The sequence below is a fragment of the Schistocerca cancellata genome, chromosome 10 (assembly GCF_023864275.1).
Source record: "Schistocerca cancellata isolate TAMUIC-IGC-003103 chromosome 10, iqSchCanc2.1, whole genome shotgun sequence".
In the NCBI taxonomy this organism is placed as follows: Eukaryota; Metazoa; Arthropoda; class Insecta; order Orthoptera; family Acrididae; genus Schistocerca; species Schistocerca cancellata.
Window position 1 is genome coordinate 100860693 of NC_064635.1, and position 20872 is coordinate 100881564.

At 44.1% G+C, this 20872-nt stretch overlaps 1 protein-coding gene across 6 annotated transcripts in view; it reads left to right on the plus strand.

The window, feature by feature from the left end:
- The window catches only part of LOC126106449 (speckle targeted PIP5K1A-regulated poly(A) polymerase-like), a 112133-nt gene that overhangs the window by 14185 nt on the left and 77076 nt on the right, over positions 1-20872 (plus strand). For all 6 annotated transcript variants that reach the window (XM_049912736.1, XM_049912732.1, XM_049912731.1 and 3 more), the window contains exons 3-5: positions 7733-7844; positions 11616-11707; positions 12355-12657. In XM_049912736.1, the coding sequence (XP_049768693.1) occupies positions 7733-7844; positions 11616-11707; positions 12355-12657 (507 nt within the window). The remainder of the gene's footprint in view (positions 1-7732; positions 7845-11615; positions 11708-12354; positions 12658-20872) is intronic.

The following is a 20872-nucleotide window of genomic DNA, read 5'->3' on the forward strand; positions in this document are numbered from 1 at the left end:
TTCACTTGCACGGGGACATTTACTTCTCTTTGCTGGGCCCAAGCAACCTGTCGGAACAAATTTGTTGTGCCAGTAGTAAATGACCTTCCTTGTTGGTGGCTTCTTACCATACTTGGTTCTAAACATCCATTGAACAGCTGTGGTACACTTGTTTTTGTCAAACTCCAACACACAGAAAGCTCACTCCGCACTTGAACTTGCCATGTTTTTGACCAGTGCTGACTATCAGCAAATAACCAAACTACACTGTGGAGGTATACATGAAAGGGGAGGGGGGGTACTTTCAGGGTTTCTCTTCAAAATGACATATGTATGATATCTGTACAATGTTTGGTTCTTGCGCAATAAATAATTGAAATTGTTCCTGGACTTTATGTACACACTGTCTGTATTACCAGTGTCATATGTAATGGGACGTTAGTAGAAGTGGGAACAGCTTAATGAGCTGTTCTGGCAAATTTACCATTATTCCATTTCCTTGGCTGATTAAAGTTTGGTACTCCAAGGATGAGACATTTATAATTATTATTTCACACGAAAGTAGTGGTTATATCCCACGCATTAATTCTTCCAGTTGGCAAGATCATAAAAATAGGTGAACTTTTAGTTATGTATTTTTAGAAAGTTAACAGCTGCCATCTCTTGCTACCATCTTGGAAATGAATACTACATTTTCAGCCTGTGTGTGCGCGTGCGCGCGCGCGCTCGCTCTCTCTCGCGCTCTCTCTCTCTCTCTCTCTCTCTCTCTCTCTCTCTCTCTCTCTCTCTTCATTTTCAAACTGAAGATTTTTTTCCATCTGGCTATGTTCTGCCAACCAAACCCTTATCTTAGTCAAGTTGTGCCATAGGATTGTTTTCTCTCCAATTTGATCCTGCACTTCCTTATTAGCTGCTGGCTCTAACCATCTAATATTCAGAATTCTTCGTAGCACCACATTCCAGCAAATACCTTCCGAAACGTTCATTGCATGTATGTGCCGCCCCCCCCCCCTCCTCCTACACACACACACACACACACACACACACACACACACACACACACACACACACACACACACACACACACACACACACCATACTTCATGGCAGTATATGCCACAAAACACAGCCAAATCTGGTCCCACATTGGTGATATTACCACATACCCTATGAATGCATTTCTGTTTGCTGTAACTGTGAAATGTATCTGGATATCTATGTGTAATGCGTAATTGATCACTAGAGGCTGGAAACTAGTGAGTATTGTGTTGTCAGTAGGGAAGCCATAACTGCAAAATACTTTGGTCAGGAGAGCTTGACGACTTCGAATGTGGACCAGTCATTAGATGTAACCCGAGTAAAAAATCTGTTGGGGACGTTTCAACCCTTCTAATGTTACCAGAGTTGACTGCTGGTGATTGTGATTGTGAAATGGAACTGGGAAGGAACAACCTCAGTTAAACCGTGCCAGGCAGACATTGTTTACTGACAGGGAGTGACACTGACAAGCATTGCAAAGGGTGGTTATACAAGATTACATGAAATCAACAGGAGGAGCCACTTGTGATTTCCAAAACTTTATAGAGTGTCTAACTTGCACAATGACTGTGCATAGGCAGTTAAAAGTAATGGAACAAAGTGGTTGAGCAGCTCCTCATAAGGCACCCATTTCTGCAATCAGTGCTAAGTGATGCTTGAGGTGGTGTAAAGAAAACACCACTGGGGAGTGACTGACTGTGAGAACGAGCTATTTGGGGTGATGAATGATGCTATATTGTGTGGCAATCCAGTGAAAGGTTTCGGGTTTGGTAAATGCATTGGAAATGTTACCTTCCATCATGTGTAGTGGTAACAGTGAAGTACAAAATAGGTGATGTTACAGTACGGGGTTTGTTCTTTGTGGTAAGGGTGTGGTTTCCTTATTGCACTTAAGAAAACAACCCTAAATCCAGAAGCATAGGAACACACGTTACAGAATTGCGTCCTGTGTACAGTAAAGAAACAGTTCGGAGCTGATATTTGTGTCAGCGTGACAATATGACTTGTCATAAAGCAGCTTCTGTGTGGTAATGGTTTGTGGGAAGTAACCTTCCTGTAATGGACTAGCCTACCTGGAGTCCCAACCTCATGCAAGCAGAAGACCCGTGGTAAGAGCCATAACATTCACTTTGGTGTTAAACATCACTACCTTCTGTAGTTTGTTCTTGAGGAAGAAGGGGCTACTATTCCTCCACAGAAATTCAGACACCTCATTGGAAGCGGCCCCATCAGAATACAAGCCATCGTAAAGGCAAAGGGGAACACACACCATATTGACATCCTCCAACAGGTTGTTGTTGTTGTTGTTGTTGTTGTTGTTGTTGTTGTTGTTGTCTTCAGTCCTGAGACTGGTTTGATGCAGCTCTCCATGCTACTCTATCCTGTGCAAGCTTCTTCATCTCCCAGTACCTACTGCAACCTACATCCTTCTGAATCTGCTTAGTGTATTCATCTCTTGGTCTCCCCCTACGATTTTTACCCTCCTCATTAGTTATGTGATCTACCCATCTAATCTTCAACATTCTTCTGTAGCACCACATTTCGAAAGCTTCTATTCTCTTCTTGTCCAAATTATTTACCGTCCATGTTTCACTTCCATACATGGCTACACTCCATACAAATACATTCAGAAACGACTTCCTGACACTTAAATCTATACTCGATGTTAACAAATTTCTCTTCTTCAGAAACGCTTTCCTTGCCATTGCCAGTCTACATTTTATATCCTCTCTACTTCGACCATCATTAGTTATTTTGCTCCCCAAATAGCAAAACTCCTTTACTACTTTAAGTGTCTCATTTCCTAATCTAATACCCTCAACATCACCCGACTTAATTCGACTACATTCCATTATCCTCGTTTTGCTTTTGTTGATGTTCATTTTATATCCTCCCTTCAAGACACCATCCATTCTGTTCAACTGCTCTTCCAAGTCCTTTGCTGTCTCTGACAGAATTACAATATCATCGGCGAACCTCAACGTTTTTTATCTTCTCCATGGATTTTAATACCTACTCCAAATTTTTCTTTTGTTTCCTTTACTGCTTGCTCAATATACAGATTGAATAACATCGGGGAGAGGCTACAACCCTGTCTCACTCCCTTCCCAACCACTGCTTCCGTTTCATGCCCCTCGACTCTTATAACTGCCATCTGGTTTCTGTACAAATTGTAAATAGCCTTTCGCTCCCTGTATTTTACCCCTGCCACCTTTAGAATTTGAAAGAGAGTATTCCAGTCAACATTGTCAAAAGCTTTCTCTAAGTCTACAAATGCTAGAAACGTAGGTTTGCCTTTCCTTAATCTTTCTTCTAAGATAAGTCGTAAGGTCAGTATTGCCTCACGTGTTCCAATATTTCTACGGAATCCAAACTGACCTTCCCCGAGGTCGGCTTCTATTAGTTTTTCCATTCGTCTGTAAAGAATTCGTGTTAGTATTTTGCAGCTGTGGCTTATTAAACTGATTGTTCGGTAATTTTCACATCTGTCAACACCTGCTTTCTTTGGGATTGGAATTATTATATTCTTCTTGAAGTCTGAGGGTATTTCGCCTGTTTAATACACCTTGCTCACCAGATTGTAGAGTTTAGTCAGGACTGGCTCTCCCAAGGCCGTCAGTAGTTCCAATGGAATGTTGTCTACTCCGGGGGCCTTGTTTCAACTCAGGTCTTTCAGTGCTCTGTCAAACTCTTCACGCAGTATCGTATCTCCCATTTCATCTTCATCTACATCCTCTTCCATTTCCATAATATTGTCCTCAAGTACATCGCCCTTGTAGAGACCCTCTATATACTCCTTCCACATTTCTGCTTTCCCTTCTTTGCTTAGAACTGGGTTTCCATCTGAGCTCTTGATGTTCATACAAGTGGTTCTCTTATCTCCAAAGGTCTCTTTAATTTTCCTGTAGGCAGTATCTATCTTACCCCTAGTGAGATAAGCCTCTACATCCTTACATTTGTCCTCTAGCCATCCCTGCTTAGCCATTTTGCACTTCCTGTCGATCTCATTTTTGAGACGTTTGTATTCCTTTTTGCCTGCTTCATTTACTGCATTTTTATATTTCCTTCTTTCATCAATTAAATTCAATATTTCTTCTGTTACCCAAGGATTTCTACTAGCCCTCGTCTTTTTACCTACTTGATCCCCTGCTGCCTTCACTACTTTGTCCCTCAAAGCTACCCATTCTTCTTCTACTGTATTTCTTTCCCCCATTCCTGTCAATTGTTTCCTTATGCTCTCCCGGAAACTCTGTACAACCTCTGGTTCTTTCAGTTTATCCAGGTCCCATCTCCTTAAATTCCCACCTTTTTGCAGTTTCTTCAGTTTTAATCTACAGGTCATAACCAATAGATTGTTGTCAGAGTCCACATCTGCCCCTGGAAATGTCTTAAAATTTAAAACCTGGTTCCTAAATCTCTGTCTTACCATTATATAATCTATCTGATACCTTTTAGTATCTCCAGGGTTCTTCCATGTATACAACCTTCTATCATGATTCTTAAACAAAGTGTTAGCTATGATTAAGTTGTGCTCTGTGCAAAATTCCACCAGGCAGCTTCCTCTTTCATTTCTTAGCCCCAATCCATATTCACCTACTACGTTTCCTTCTCTCCCTTTTCCTACTATCGAATTCCAGTCACCCATGACTATTAAATTTTCGTCTCCCTTCACCGTCCGAATAATTTCTTTTATCTCATCGTATATTTCTTCAACTTCTTCGTCATCTGCAGAGCTAGTTGGCATATAAACTTGTACTACTGTAGTAGGCATGGGTTTCGTGTCTATCTTGGCCACAATAATGCGTTCACTATGCTGTTTGTAGTAGCTTACCCGCATTCCTATTTTCCTATTCATTATTAAACCTACTCCTGCATTACTCCTATTTGACTTTGTGTTTATAACCCTGTAGTCACCTGACCAGAAGTCTTGTTCCTCCTGCCACCGAACTTCACTAATTCCCACTATATCTAACTTAAACCTATCCATTTCCCTTTTTAAATTTTCTAACCTACCTGCCCGATTAAGGGATCTGACATTCCACGCTCCGATCCGTAGAATGCCAGTTTTCTTTCTCCTGATAACGACATCCTCTTGAGTAGTCCCCACCCGGAGATCCGAATGGGGGACTATTTTACCTCCAGAATATTTTACCCAAGAGGACGCCATCATCATTTAATCATACAGTAAAGCTGCATGCCCTTGGAAAAAATTACGGCCGTAGTTTCCCCTTGCTTTCAGCCGTTTGCAGTACCAGCACAGCAAGGCCGTTTTGGTTATTGTTACACGGCCAGATCAGTCAATCATCCAGACTGTTGCCCTTGCAACTACTGAAAAGGCTGCTGCCCCTCTTCAGGAACCACACGTTTGTCTGGCCTCTCAACAGATACCCCTCCGTTGTGGTTGTACATACGGTACGGCTATCTGTATCGCTGAGGCACGCAAGCCTCCCCACCAACGGCAAGGTCCATGGTTCATGGGAGGGCTCTAACAGGTATTCAGTACTAATGAGCAGTAGTGTCGATAGGAACATCGGTGGTATGAAAGTTTGGATCAGGTTTTAAGGCATGCTCATATAGGCTATGGCAGAGTCGAGTCTTGGTTAGAAGTGTGGTCTCACACACATTTTCATTTGTTAGTGGAATGTTTCGTGGCTTATTTTCCTGCTGGGGGTAATAGAAGTGGGCCATTGAAAGCGTCCAGTAGTCGATCTGCAGCTCAGTTTTCCAATTCTCTCAGATTTTCTGTCTCGCTGTACAATGTCAATGCAGTAAGGGTCCTCCTACACATTGCTCTTGAACTGTGAACCAGCTCCTCCCCCGTGGAGTTTGATCCGCAGCATCAGTGTGGTGAAAGAGAATTTTTCTTCTGTCTAGTGGCGTAACACGCCCAGAGAAGTTGAACACGATGTATTTCCTATAACATACAATCCTGACCTCTTCCCCTTGATTGACTGCATGCGTGTGAAATTCCAGTTAGGTTTTTGTGCAAGTGTGTCTCACAGTAGACTCGGAACAATTTTTTACAATAAAATCTGAACATCTGTTGTCTTTTCAGCAATGGTTTCTTTGATGCCACGGAGGTTATATCCACTCCAAGCTCTTCACTCCTGGCTCCACAGAGAAAATGACTCCACTGAGCAGGTAGAAGCACCAGTCTGTGGCGCTCATCGCTGATAGCACAGGATCGGTACAACTTTGATCTGCACAAACCGCCACCAGAAACTTCCCAAAAGTGGGGTGTTTCCTACTTACTAACTACCTTAACCTATGAACATCTTTAATCAGCCAATGGAGATCAAGGATCTGGAACATCCCATTCTGCAAATGATATTTTACATCTCATTACAAATGTATTCTGTAAGTATGAGCGTAAAAGTGCTGATGACAGTTTTCTCATTCTGCAAGCAAAACAAGAACAATACATTATTTAGCATCTGTCACATGAGTTCCACTGTTTCTTGGAGCTTTGACTGCTGTCATCAGGAACAACTTGCAGACTACCCTTATACCCTTATTAATTCAATGCCCATCCGTCCAGTACCCCCCCCCCCCCTCCCTTTTCCCCTTTTACAATAAGTACAGAAGTAACTATAATTTACCAGGATCAAACAGTAGAAAATTCAGGCTGGAATAATGACAACATTATGAAAAGGATAGATTGCTATTCATCATATAGCAGAAATGTTGAATCTGAATTTGCTATATGGTGAGTGGCAATCTGTCCTTTTCATAATATTGTCATCATTCCATCCTGAGTTTTCTATTGTTTGATTTTTGCCTCATGGCTTTCTTCCATCTCATAACCCAGAGCTGTTTGCCTTTGTTACTATTTTCAAACATATTACTATAATATGTGTCTGTCCTCCTTTCTCTTCTGTCCTGTGTTTCACTTGTCTTCCAAATTGCAGCACATCCTCTTATTTATAAGTTGCACCGTATCAACTGTCTCGTCTTGCACAACACATGGTTGCAAGACTGTGCTGATTGTTGGTGCAGCGATATCATAAAACTAGATGTTCAAATTGATCACTCTTCCTGCATCACTCTCGCATATTTTTGCACTTTATTTTCCTTTCCTGTGCCACACAAATTTGTACCTCATCCTACCAACCACTCCCCACCCACCTTCCCCTCACTCCTCTCTCATTCTAAAACTTGTGACTCAACATCTTTGCTATATGGTGGGTAGCAATTTATCCTTTCCATAATATTGTCATTTATCAGAATCTGTTACATTTCTGATTTAGTATCCTCGCCAGCAGTGGATATCGATCACAGCTCAGAGACATTCTTGCGATCAACAATCGTCACCAGACATGTATTCGACACATCGTGTAGTACGATCCACTCTTGCGTGAATGAGGCCTGGCACATAGCTGCTTGTTTACTAGTGTACAGCACATCGCATGAGTTACAACCGGTCACTTCTTGCTGCTATCTGGATAACCGCTCTGCTTAGGACAAAGACACTCTTGTTTCCACTATCAGTTCGTATTCAGTAGCCATCACACGATTACATTGGCTTTATGTATGGAACACATATTCGTATTGGGCGTGGACAGAAAATTGGGGACAATTGATGCTAGAAGATATTCTTGGAATTGAAGTTGTGTAAATACTGAAAAGTTTGTTACTGTATTTCAGCAGGTTACATATAAAATAACTTTTTAGTTACCCTATATTAGTGATTAAAGTACAATATGTTTGGTTGCAGAGGTTCCGAAAGGTGCAAAGATAATTGATATATATTGGGGACTTCAGAAATTCGGTACTATTACGTACATTGGACTTGGCAATGACAATGCTGTAATAGAGTTTGCAGACAGGTAAGTTTCTCAAAGGGGTGATGTATTATTTCTATGTACTTTCAATGTTATCATGCATTTTCTGAAGTGATCTTTCATTATTATTTTATTTCTGTGCTTTAGCAGATAATGTCCATTTTAAGGGAAGTATTTCAAAATTCAGTATAATGTTAAGTTATCGGACACAATAAATCTATAAGTTTGGATTGTTCATTTCAGTCAAGTCACCTACCTTTCACGATCTGTTTGCTACTCTTTAATTCCGTTATTGATGATAACTGTTGTTAGGATTCCAGTCTGAAGATGTCCTATCAACCATTCCCCGTTTTAGTCAAGTTGTACCACAAAGGCCTCTTATCCTAATTTGAGTGAATAACTCTTAATGAATTCTGTGATCTAAACTTCTGGTCTTCAGTATTCTTATGTAGCACCACATTTCGTCTGAACTGTCTATCATCCACACTTCACGTCTGTAAAAGGCCTACTCAAGATGAGTACCATCAGAAAAGACTTCGTAACAAATCCTTCCTAGAAATTATGTATAAGTGTTCAGTGTGGTGCCAGAATATGTGTGAAATGACAGTGTAGAGCATTAGCAGCATTGGCTCTGGCAGGATTAGATCTTAGGAAGGTGGGGATTTTGTTCAAAAAAATTTTAAGTTTCACTTTCCTTTATTTCCAGTTTCTGTGCAGTTAAAAGTTCAGCGTTTACTTACTTTCCTGTTGATGACAACTAATTTACACTGCACATTAATAAAATATTGCAATTGTTAATATTAACTCTATTAGGTTTATATATTCACTGGATAAATGAATTTATTAATTATGTAACAGTGTGAAGTATGAAATGCGTATCATACGGGGTGATTCAAAAGGTTGTGCACAAATTGAAGGGACTGACTGAGGAATTAAAATACAAAAAGTTTGGAATATTAACTAGATAGCTGCATCCTGCTGTTAAACAGTTTTCATAAAGAAATGTTAATGCCGAAACTCGCTATCCACACATATGTGCAACTACAATAGTTATCTTTTGGAGGTATTGAGGCCTGAGCCAGTTGTGTCCCAGCAAACCCCATGAGGGGTTGGGGCGAGGGCAGGGGCACTAAATTTTGGGACAATGTGAGAAGCTGACAGAATACAAGTTACTCACAACTCGCTTGATTACGCAAGGAAAAAACTTTTTAACCAAGTAGCTAATTACAAAATGTGCCAGGAAAGGAAGTAAATGATTTCATGACTGTTTGCACACTCCTAGCACGGAAGAGATTGCCTCATGTGACCGTCACGTTAAGAGTATGACACAGCATGGAAAGGGGATGCATTCTGTCCAGACTTTGAAGGGGCATACTCCTGTACTATCTCAAATGCAGTGTGGGGAGCCATCTGGTATGACTTCAGGTCATGTCTGGTAATGTTCCAGTAATTTGAACAGCACAGTAGTGTACCATGTGATACCTTTTGTGAGACAGTACACTGCTGTGATTTTTCAACAGGACAACATTCACTAACATACAACACCTTCCTATGAACTGCCTGTGTGATGTTGGTGTACTAGGTTTGCCCAGAAAGTAATGTCACTAACAAGGAGAGTGGGATAGTTTTTGAAACCATTTGGACTGTGATGTAGGTTAGAATTCGAGGTATCTTACCTTGGTGGGCCCACATTTGCAAGTAATCCATAAAAAAATTTCATAATTTTGTGTTATGTTTTAAATCCTGAAAACTGACAGTAATAAATATAATTGTAGTGTAGTGTCTAACTTATCAGACTGATATGCAGAAGGGTATAGGTTTGAATTGTTTGATCATTATTTTTACTCAATTAATTGGTTTAAATATAATTTTTTTAAATTTTCAAATCCTGTGTTGTCATTTTAACCATAATATTAACTTTCACATGTACTCTAATTTTTTTTTTTTTTTCCTTCCTGTAATTTTTTTTCATTTGGAAACTTTGTGCATGTGACTGTAATTTTTTTATTATTAATTTTCTTCAGTTTGATCATCTAATGTTCTTGTTCATGTCATTGCATTCATTATTTCTGTTCCACAATTTGCATATTTATTTATAATCTGTTCTTTTGTTTAAATCTTCATCATAGTTGTTTTGTCCAAAGTGCAAATATTTGTATGATGATTAATATATACGCGGGACCCTAACCTACATCATCATACACATTGTTTCAAAAACTCAATCAGACCACTGGGGGACTCTCCTTCACGAAAACTAATTTATAGATAAATACAGTACAGAGCCTCAATATTCTCCAAAATGGGACCCACATACGTAAATACATTTCTGCCACTAAGATTTCCAAATGTTGGAGGCATCCTGGAAGGCCTGTGTTGGAATTTTATTTAGGCAAGTGTAACAGCAATTTCTGTGTTGTCAGTAGTCTCAGGATGGTGGCCTTTTAGATTATCTTGAATCAGAAAAACAAAGAAGAATTGTGGGGAGTGGGACTGGTGCAGCATTAACACTTCATTTTTAACCAGATAATACCTCACCGAGAAGGCAGTGTGGCTGGGAACGTTGTCTCAGTGTAGCTGCAGGGAACTTGTGATGTGTGGTCTGACGTGACAGACACACACACTCTCTCTCTCTCTCTCTCTCTCTCTCTCTCTCTCTTCCCCCCCCCCCCCCCCCCCCCATGTGGACACTTCCACATAAAAGGCAGCAGTGACAGTCTCTTTGTAGTGGATGTTACCACTAACGTAAAAGAAGACGATGAGCATTGCCTTTACTTTGGATCTACTCATGCATGCGTTCTTTGGGTGTGGTGATGATGAGATGTGCCCCTTGGAGCTCTGTCTCAGGGTCGTGTTCAAAATCCCAAACTTCATCTCCCATTATAAGACTGTCCAAGAAAAGTAGCATCATTTCTTCACTGTTCCAGAAGTTCTTCAGTCAGCCACCCAGTTAAACTTCTGGCCATCGGTCAAAATTTAAAGTTCACTCCCGTCACATTTTCTTCAGTTTTTGATATTGGAGTCAATGTGGCCTTCCAAAACCATCTCGTGTCATTGGAAGACCTGCTGTTTCAACAGATATGCATATGCCTGTTCAATCATTGAAACAGTTTTTCAAGTGAATGGTGCATTGCGGCTAAAAGTGGAGCACCAAACGTAGTTTCACATTGGTAAATGTCTTAACTCTTGAGGTGTTTGAAGAGAGCTGGGGTCAGTTGCATTGGGATGATTAACAACCCCCTGCCAACTAGCCTAATGCATAGACAACACTTCAACTTATAGGAGCGTCAAAATAGAACTGGAGCTGATACTTTGTGGAGAAACTTTGTACTTACTTGGTCAGTGAGATTCCACAGTCTGCCCTTGAAAGACAATGTAGGACCAGGTAGGGGCCGAATCCACGTTTCTGCCAATATATCCAGGATATGGAGAGTCAGTTACAACAGCTGCAAGCCAGCTTACCTCAGGAAAGAAAACATGCACCTGATATGCTTCGCAACCTAATCGTTGTGAGCATCTGGGTCTAAGGTAATGCAAATTCCCACTGACAAGAAACCAGCAGTTTGCTCATTTTGAGAGTCTAGTTGTTCATTTGCTATGATTTCTTAATCAATGAATTACAGTCACATCTTTAAGAGCCACTAATTTATGTGTGGGGCTTATGTGTGCCACTTGTGCAGAAAGAGCACACTTTATTTAAATAAATAATTGTTGTTTCCTTTTTAAACTTTCATCTGTTTTTCAGATTAGTCCCTACTTCTCTTTGATCATGGAAATCAGTCTGTGGTTAAAATAGCAATGTATACTAATTCCTTTCAGGATCTCAGTTGGTAAAGTACTGTCGAGCCACCCAGTTCGAGTGAAAACTAATACAGTGCGTGCTTCACATGAGCCCGAATGGAAGTCCATTTGTGAGTATTTTGGACTACTATAACAGATACACATGTTTAGCCTAAGTACTTGCATGCTGCTATATCTGTATGGAATTGCTACAGGCATTTCTTTTCATATTTTCTCTCTTCATACCGAACACTGAACTGCATTTAAACGACACACATGGTGTTTGGCAGTTGTACAGGTTTAGGTGTAAGATGTTAACACCTTTACCTGTTTTGCCAACACTGTACATGTACATTCGTTTAGTTATTTCATTTGGTTGGTTTGGACCTCTTGCTTGGCTTGCACCATATGTGTACCTTATATTGTTCTAGTCCATGGTGCCCGTCCAGCTCCTGGTGTCTGCTTTTTCATGTAGTTCATATTATCCATCATAATCTATTGACTACATTTCAGTTAAAATACACTTGTGTTAGGTGACAGTTTAATGAGTTTAATGTCTGGAGATTTGGCGCACTGTAATCTGTAACAAACAATTTTGTTAAAAATTGTCAACATTTCATTATGAAAGCAAATCACAGAGACTGTGGAGTATGTAGTATGGACTGCTAGATCATGAGAACTGGTAGAAATGCCCAAGCCTTAGGGACTTGACAGGGCTGTTCGAAATTGTGTCCAATGGAGATGTATTATTTATTATTGTGTGGTTGTTTTTCTGCAGCGGGACTGGTCAGCGTGCACGAGACATTTACAGTAGATCCAGACATAAAGGCAGTCTTGAAGAATGAGGACTCTTTTAACCAGAAAATTGCCGATCTGGTTAGTATGGCTGATAAATTGACTTTGGACTTTGATGATGACATCGATGATGGTGTCGGCAGTCGGGAACGTCATCCGGTGTGTGCCGTGCTAGAGAGGATACTTCCTGATGAGTTAGTTCCCAATGTGAGAGTGTACCCGTTTGGCTCTCGTGTCTCCGGTACTGCTCTGGAGACAAGTGACCTCGACATCTTCATAGACTGTGGTAAGTACCTGCTTGGAAATTTACATCTTTACAATATGAGGAAGTGTTGAATGAAAACCTGGTTAATTTTAAATATTATTCACTGCACGTTGTGTATAAAGCTTGGCGTTTTGATTAGTCTCCTTCTTCGATCCATAAGATACACAGTTCATTCCTAGTAGTCTTTAACATTAATTTTAGCCCTACATCTAATGTACTAAAATCATAAATATGAGGTACTTCAGTCTCACTTTTTACAGAATTTTTGATGTACTATTTATATGTATGGATTACTAACAGAGACCTTTATTTTTGGAGACATTTATAGGTGTGTGTGTGTGTGTGTGTGTGTGTGTGTGTGTGTGTGTGTGTGTGTGTGTGAGAGAGAGAGAGAGAGAGAGAGAGAGAGAGAGAGAGAGAGAGAGAGACACCAAACTTTGTTTATAACATCTTCACTGCTCACTCTACTGTGTTTTAAGTAGTCCCACCCCCCCCACTGGCAATACATCATTCCCAACATTTCTCCCACTTTTGGAAAACCTGGAAAAAAACTTTCAGGGATTGAATGAAGGGTTCTTGTCACATTATTCTGAATCTTCTTCACGATTTGGAAATGACGTCACTTTACGTAGGGAAACAGGAAGAGGTCTGTTGAAGGCTAGGCCTGGAGAATAGGGTGGATGGGGCACCACGGGAGACTCGGGTTTTGCCCGACAGCTGTCGTCAAGGAACGATGCCTTAGCCAGTGCATTGTTGGTAAAATTTTATGACACAGTCCTGTGCTGATGAATACTTAGTTAGCAGATTTTTAAATAGTTAAATGACAGTATAAACAGATCACAGCTCAAAAGCCCCCCAGGGGGCTCACCACTCTTTGGTGAGTTCGTGCTTGGCTACCACAGGGCTCCAGCCTTTGCAGTATCTTTTCCCTTTTGTGCTGCATGTCGATCCTCTCCATATTCTTCCCCCTTGATGAACATGTCTGGGATGTTTTTTGGAATGTATTCTGGATTTTCAGTAGCCTAACATCAGAAAAGTCTCTCCCCCCCAGGGGGTCCACAACTCTTTTGTGGATACGTGCGTAGCGAGCACGGGACCCCGAGCTAATGTGGCCTTCCTTCCTTTCCGGGCTGCATACCTTCCCATTCCGCATCCTTCCCCATCCCTATCTTCGCCCCTCCTCCCCTCACCTCTGGCTCTTTCCTTCTCTTTCTCCCCATCTGGGAGTATGGTTTGTGCCTACGTCCGGAGACGGACGCTCATAAATGTACTGCATTCCTTGCCTTCCTTGCTTTTATGTCTTCTTCCTTCCTTTGTCCTTCTCTGTCTTCTTCCTTCCTTTGTCCTTCTCTTTTCCTTACCTGTCCTCTTTCTCTTTTCTCCGCTGCGGCGTTTGAGACCTCTCTTCCTTCCTTTCCCTTTCTCTTTCTTCCTCCCTGTGCGTGTCTGAAGGCCGACCCACGCCCTTCGTGCGTAGCCGGTGACGGGGTAACGCGTAATTCCCCGCCCCGGGTAGACAGGTAGGACACGTACGTACCCCCTGGTAACGGCCAGGCCCAGGGAGGGGTGATTACCCGAGCTGATACCTTCCGAACATGCCGATTGGTCCCTCCGTCCGTTTGTCGGGAGGTGTGACCTGAGGTGTGAACAATCACCTAAGGCGGGAGTGCCCTCAGAGAGGGCCCCCACAAGGGAGGAGCGCGCCATCGGAGACGCCGGTAATCATGGGGGATTCTTCCGCAATGGTTTCCTCACCTTCCACTAAGTCTGCTCACAAACGTAAGTATACCGAGTCTCAGCCACAGACGATTCTTCCATCGTTGCCACAGTTCCTTGTTGTTTCTCGGTCTGATGAAGGTCACGACTTCTCCACGGTCAACCCTTTCATTATTCAGAAAGGAGTCGACGCAATAGCAGGTCCTGTAAAGTCTTGTTCCAGATTACGGAATGGCACCTTGTTGTTAGAAACACACAGTGCCCTCCAGGCACAAAAATTGCTGCGTACTTCTCTGCTCCACACCTTCCCTGTCCGGGTGGAACCGCACCGTACCTTGAATTCGTCGCGTGGAGTCGTTTATACACGCTCCCTCGATGGATTGTCTGACGAAGAAATTCAGCACTATCTGTCTGAGCAGGGCGTCACGGCAGTTCATAGAGTAATGAAACGGGTTGACACGAACATCATTCCAACCCGCACTGTCTTCTTGACATTTGACACAGTTCAACTCCCATCGAAAATCAAAGCGGGCTATGAGATAATTTCCGTTCGCCCTTACGTCCCAAACCCTACGCGTTGCTATCGATGTCAGCGGTTCAATCACACCAGCCAGTCCTGTTCCAATCCAGCCAAATGTGTTACGTGTGGCAAGGATGCCCATGAGGGTGCTTGTCCACCTCCATCCCCTCGCTGCATCAACTGTATGGGTGACCACGCTGCTTCCTCTCGAGATTGCCCCGTTTTTAAGGACGAGAAGCTCATCCAGGAAATAAGAGTGAAGGAAAAGGTGTCGACCTTTGCTGCTCGAAAATTATTCGCCAGTCGCAAGCCCACCGTGCCTCAGACAGGAAAATACAGCACTGTCCTTGCTTCTCCTCGGCCAACAAAGGAGGCGGCCACGCAGACTTGCGACCTCACCTTTAGTACCACGGTCGTCAGATCGGCCAGCGCAAAGATCGCTCGTTCAACCTCACCACTTTCGCCTGCCCACTCTATGGCTCACCCTTTGTCGGGTTCGGCTACATCTCGAGCCCAAAAGTCGGACGCCAAGTCTTCGAAAAAAGAGCATACTCGTGAAGAGTTTTTACGTACCGCAACTTCACAACCATCGGTTCCTCCTTCATCTAAACAACATTCTTCCAAGAAGGCTACAAAGAAACCCAGTTCCTCTCCTTCTCCGCCAAGGCGTGCCCCCTCTACAGCACCACCTGGCGGAAATCGCCCTCGGCCATCTTCTGTGTCGCCGAGGCGCACTGCTGGTGGCCGGTCAACCGGCCGATCGCTGGTGGCAGGGACTGCTCCTGACCAACCTATGGATCAGGATCTTCTGCCTTCAGCTGAATGCCATTCCATGCTGTCGGTTGCTAGCTCCGAGCAGTCTTTGAGTTGACAGCAACTTTGGTCACATTCCTCCATTCTCTTTTCACCCCATGTCCATTATCCACTGGAATATCCGCGGCATTCGAGCCAATCGGGATGAATTGTCGGTCCTCTTACGCTCCTACTCGCCGGTCATCTTCTGTCTTCAGGAAACAAAGCTGCGTCCCCATGACCGCTTTGTTCTCCCTCATTTTCAGTCTGTCCGATATGATCTCCCCTCTGTTGAAGGCTCTCCAGCCCATGGAGGACTCATGATTCTTCTCCGTGATACACTCCATTATCACCCAATCCCCTTAAACACTTCCTTCCAAGCTGTCGCCGTCCATCTTTCACTTTCCGGATACACGTTCTCTCTTTGTACTGTATACATTCCATCGTCCACACCAATGGCACGAGCTGATCTCCTTCATCTTCTTGGTCAGCTTCCACCCCCCTATTTGCTGGTTGGGGACTTCAATGCCCACCACCCGCTTTGGGGATCTCCACACCCTTGTCCACGTGGCTCCGTATTGCTAGACGTCTTCCACCAAGCGGATCTAGTTTGCCTCAACACTGGGGTCCCCACATTTTTGTCTGCCTCCACGACAACCTTATCTCATTTGGACCTTGCGGTCGGTACTGTTCCGCTAGCTCGGCGCTTCGAATGGTTCGCCCTTGATGATACACACTCGAGTGACCACTTTCCATGTGTCCTCAGACTGCAGCCTCAACTGCCATATATGCGCCCGCGACGCTGGAAGTTTGCCCAAGCCGATTGGACACTTTTTTCGTCTCTCGCGACATTCGATGACCGTCGCTTTCCCAGCGTCGACGATGAGGTCACACACATTACCGACGTTATCCTTACAGCTGCGGAACGTTCAATACCACGCACCTCCGAATTGCCCCGGCGCCCCCCAGTTCCTTGGTGGAACGAGGCATGCCGTGACGCAATACGTGAGCGGCGACGTGCTCTTCGCATTTTCCGTCACCATCCTACTTTGGCCAACTGTATCCGCTATAAGCAGCTCCGTGCGCGATGCCGTCGCGTCATCCGCGATAGCAAGAAGGCAAGCTGGAAATTCTTTATTAGCTCATTTAACACCATCACTCCCTCCTCGGAAGTTTGGAGTCGGCTTCGACGGTTCTCAGGCGCACCTAGTTTCTCCCTGGTTTCTGGGCTCACTGTCGCGCATGATACCTTAGTGGACCCCGTCGCAATTTCTAACTCGTTGGGTCAGCACTTTGCTGAGATTTCGAGCTCTTCAAATTACCCGCCAGCGTTTCTCCCGAAGAAACGTGCAGCGGAAGTGCGACCTCTTGCTTTCTCCTCCCAAAATCACGAAAGCTACAATACTGTTTTCTCCATGCGGGAACTCCAACATGCCCTCTCATCTTCTCGCTCCTCCGCCCCAGGACCGGATGGTATCCATGTCCAAATGTTGCTGCATTTACCAACCCCTAGTCTGCGTTACCTCCTTCGCCTTTATAATCGAATTTGGACTGACAGTACCTTTCCTAAACGGTGGCGGGAAGCTATTGTCGTTCCCGTTTCGAAACCTGGAAAGGACAAACATCTCCCCTCTAGCTATCGCTTCATTTCTCTCACGAGTAGTGTCTGTAAGGTTTTGGAGCGTATGGTGAATTACCGTTAGCTTGGTGGCTGGAATCCCGCAGTCTTTTAACACCAGCCCAATGCGGATTTCGGAAGCATCGTTCTGCAGTTGACCATCTTGTTGCTCTCTCCACTTATATCATGAACAATTTTCTCCGGAAACGCCAAACGGTAGCAATATTTTTTGATCTGGAGAGAGCATACGATACCTGTTGGAGGACAGGCATCCTTCGCACACTGTTCTCTTGGGACTTTCGAGGCCGGCTGCCCCTTTTTCTTCGCGAATTTATGGCAGAGCGCACTTTTAGGGTGCGGGTGAACACTACTCTCTCCCGTACTTTCTCCCAAGAAAACGGGGTACCCCAGGGATCCGTGCTGAGTGTTGTACTGTTTGCCATCGCCATAAATCCAATTATGGATTGTCTCCTTCCTGATGTCTCGGGCTCCCTCTTTGTGGACGATTTTGCGATCTACTACAGCTCTCAACGGACCAGCCTTCTTGAACGACGTCTTCAAGGATGTCTTGATCGCCTCCACTCGTGGAGCATCGAAACCGGCTTCCGTTTCTCACCCAGTAAGACCGTTTGTGTCAATTTTTGGCGACGGAAGGAGTTTCTTCCGCCCTCCTTACATCTAGGTCCTGACAACCTTCCGTTTTCAGACGTCGCTAAATTCTTGGGTCTTATGTTTGACAGAAAACTGTGCTGGTCCTCCCACGTTTCCTATCTTTCGGCTCGCTGTCTGCGATCGCTTAACACCCTCCGTGTCCTGAATGGTACCTCCTGGGGAGCGGACCGAGTGGTCCTTCTCCGCCTCTATCGCGCCTTAGTGCGCTCGAAATTGGATTATGGAAGCATAGTCTACTCCTCTGCTCGGCCGTCTATTCTTCGGCGTCTCGACTCTATCCACCACCGTGGATTACGTTTAATGTCTGGAGCTTTTTACACTAGCCCTGTGGAAAGCCTTTATGCTGAGACTGCTGAACCTCCGCTGTCCAATCGGCGAGCAGTCCTCCTGAGTCGTTATGCTAGCCATCTGTCTTCCATGCCTGCTAATCCAGCCCATGACCTTTTTTTCGACGCCTCCTTTGATGTAGGGTATGCAGGCCGCTCCTCCTCCCTACTACCCCCGGGAGTCCGCTTCCGTCAATTGCTCCATTCTCTTTCCTGCCGCTTTCCGAAAACCTTCTTGACAACTTGGGGTACAGCACCGCCTTGGCTCCGTCCCCGGATCTGCCTGCTCCGTGACCTTTGTCAATTTCCCAAGGATGGTACCCCTACACTTGTTTATCGTCGGGCATTTGCTGCTCTATGTGCACAAATGACGGACGCCACATTTATTTACACCGACGGCTCGAAAACATCCTTAGGTGTAGGGAGTGCCTATATTGTTGGCGACACCCCAAATCGCTTTCGACTTCCCGACCAGTGTTCGGTTTATACTGCGGAGCTATACGCTGTTCTCCAGGCTGTCCACTACATCCGCCGCCATCAGCGGATACAATACGTTATCTGCTCCGATTCTCTCAGCTCTCTCCTCAGTCTCCAAGCTCTTTACCCTGTGCACCCTCTGGTCCACCGGATTCAGGACTGTCTGCGCTTGCTCCACCTGGGGGGCGTCTCGGTGGCGTTCCTCTGGCTCCCGGGACACGCTGGTATCTGTGGGAATGAGGCGGCCGATATGGCGGCCAAGGCTGCAGTCTCTCTTCCTCGGCCAGCTATTCAGTCGCTTCCCTTCACCGATCTACGGAGCGATTTATGTCGCCAAGTTGCTCATTTATGGCATGCGCATTGGTCAACACTTCCCCGTAATAAATTGCGGGTGGTGAAAGCCCTTCCTTGCGCTTGGACCTCTTCCTCCCGAACGCGTCGTCGGGAGGAGGTAATTTTAGCTAGACTCCGGATAGGGCACTGTCTTTTTAGCCATAGACATCTTTTAAGCGGTGATCCTCCTCCACTCTGTCCCCACTGCTCTCAGCCGTGGACGGTCAGACACCTTTTAATTGAATGCCCCTATTTTAATCCGTTACGCTCCCGTCTACAGCTATCACCTGATCTATCGTCGATTTTAGCAGATGACACGCGCTCAGCCGACCGCGTTCTGCAGTTTATTAGTGACAGTGAAATGATGTCAGTCATTTGAAGTTTTTTTTTTTTTTTTTTGGGGACAATCACCCCCTGTCTGTAGTGGATGTTTATGCATTCTTTCTACTTTTAGTTTCTCCAATTTTATGAGTTTGTTCCCATTGCTGCTGGTTTTCAATTTCGGTTTTTTACTGTCTTAAGTCACGGGCTGGGCGCTAATGACCATAGAAGTTTTGCGCCCTAAAACCACAAAGAAAAAGAAAAGTCTCTCCACTGCTTTTTGTTCCTCTTCCCTTTCTTTGTTCCCCTTCTCCTATCCTTCCTCTTCTTCTGCGTTTGAGGTTCCACTTTTTCTTCTTCCTCCCTGTGTGGTCCTGAAGGCTGGCTCACAAGTCTGACACATAACAGATATCTACATCTACATCCATACTCCGCAAGCCACCTGACAGTGTGCGGAGGGTAGTTTGAGTGCCTCTATCGGTTCTCCCTTCTATTCCAGTCTCGTATTGTTCGTGGAAAGAAAGATTGTTGGCATGCCTCTGTTTGGGCTCTAATCTCTCTGATTTTATCCTCATGGTCTCTTCGCGAGATATACATAGGAGGGAGCAATATACCGCTTGACTCTTCGGTGAAGGTATGTTCTCGAAACTTAAACAAAATCCTGTACTGAACTACTGAGCATCTCTCTTAAAGAGTCTTCCATTGGAGTTTATCTATCATCTCCGTAACGCTTTCGCGATTACTAATTGATCCTGTAACGAAGCCCGCTGCTCTCCGTTGAATCTTCTCTCTCTCTTCTATCAACCCTATGTGGTATGGATCCCACACCGGGGAGCAGTATTCAAGCAGTCGATGAACAAGTGTACTGTAACCTACTTCCTTTGTTTTTGGACTACATATCATTAGGATTCTTCCAATGAATCTGTTTGGCATCTGCTGTACCAACGATTAATTTTATATGGTCATTCCATTTTAAATCACTCCTAATGCCTACTCCCAGATAATTTATGGAATTAACTGCTTCCAGTTGTTGACGTGCTATATTGTAGCTAAATGATAAAGGATCTTTCTTTCTATGTATTTGCAGCACATTACACTTGTCTTCATTGACATTCAATAGCCATTCCCTGCACCATGCGTCAATTTGCTCCAGATCCTCCTGCATTTCAGTACAATTTTCCATTGTTACGTCGTCTCGATATACTACAGCATCATCCGCAAAAAGCCTTTGTGAACTTGAATGAATGACATGCTGCATTCTGTTATCTAGGAACTCTTCAATCACACAATTGGTCTGATAGTCCATATTCTCTTACTTTGTTCATTAAACGACTGTGGGAGAACTGTATCAAACGCCTTGCAGAAGTCAAGAAGCACGGCATCTGCCTGGGAACACGTGTCTATGGCCCTCTGAGTCTCGTGGAGTATCACGAGCTGGGTTTCACACAATCGTCTTTTTTG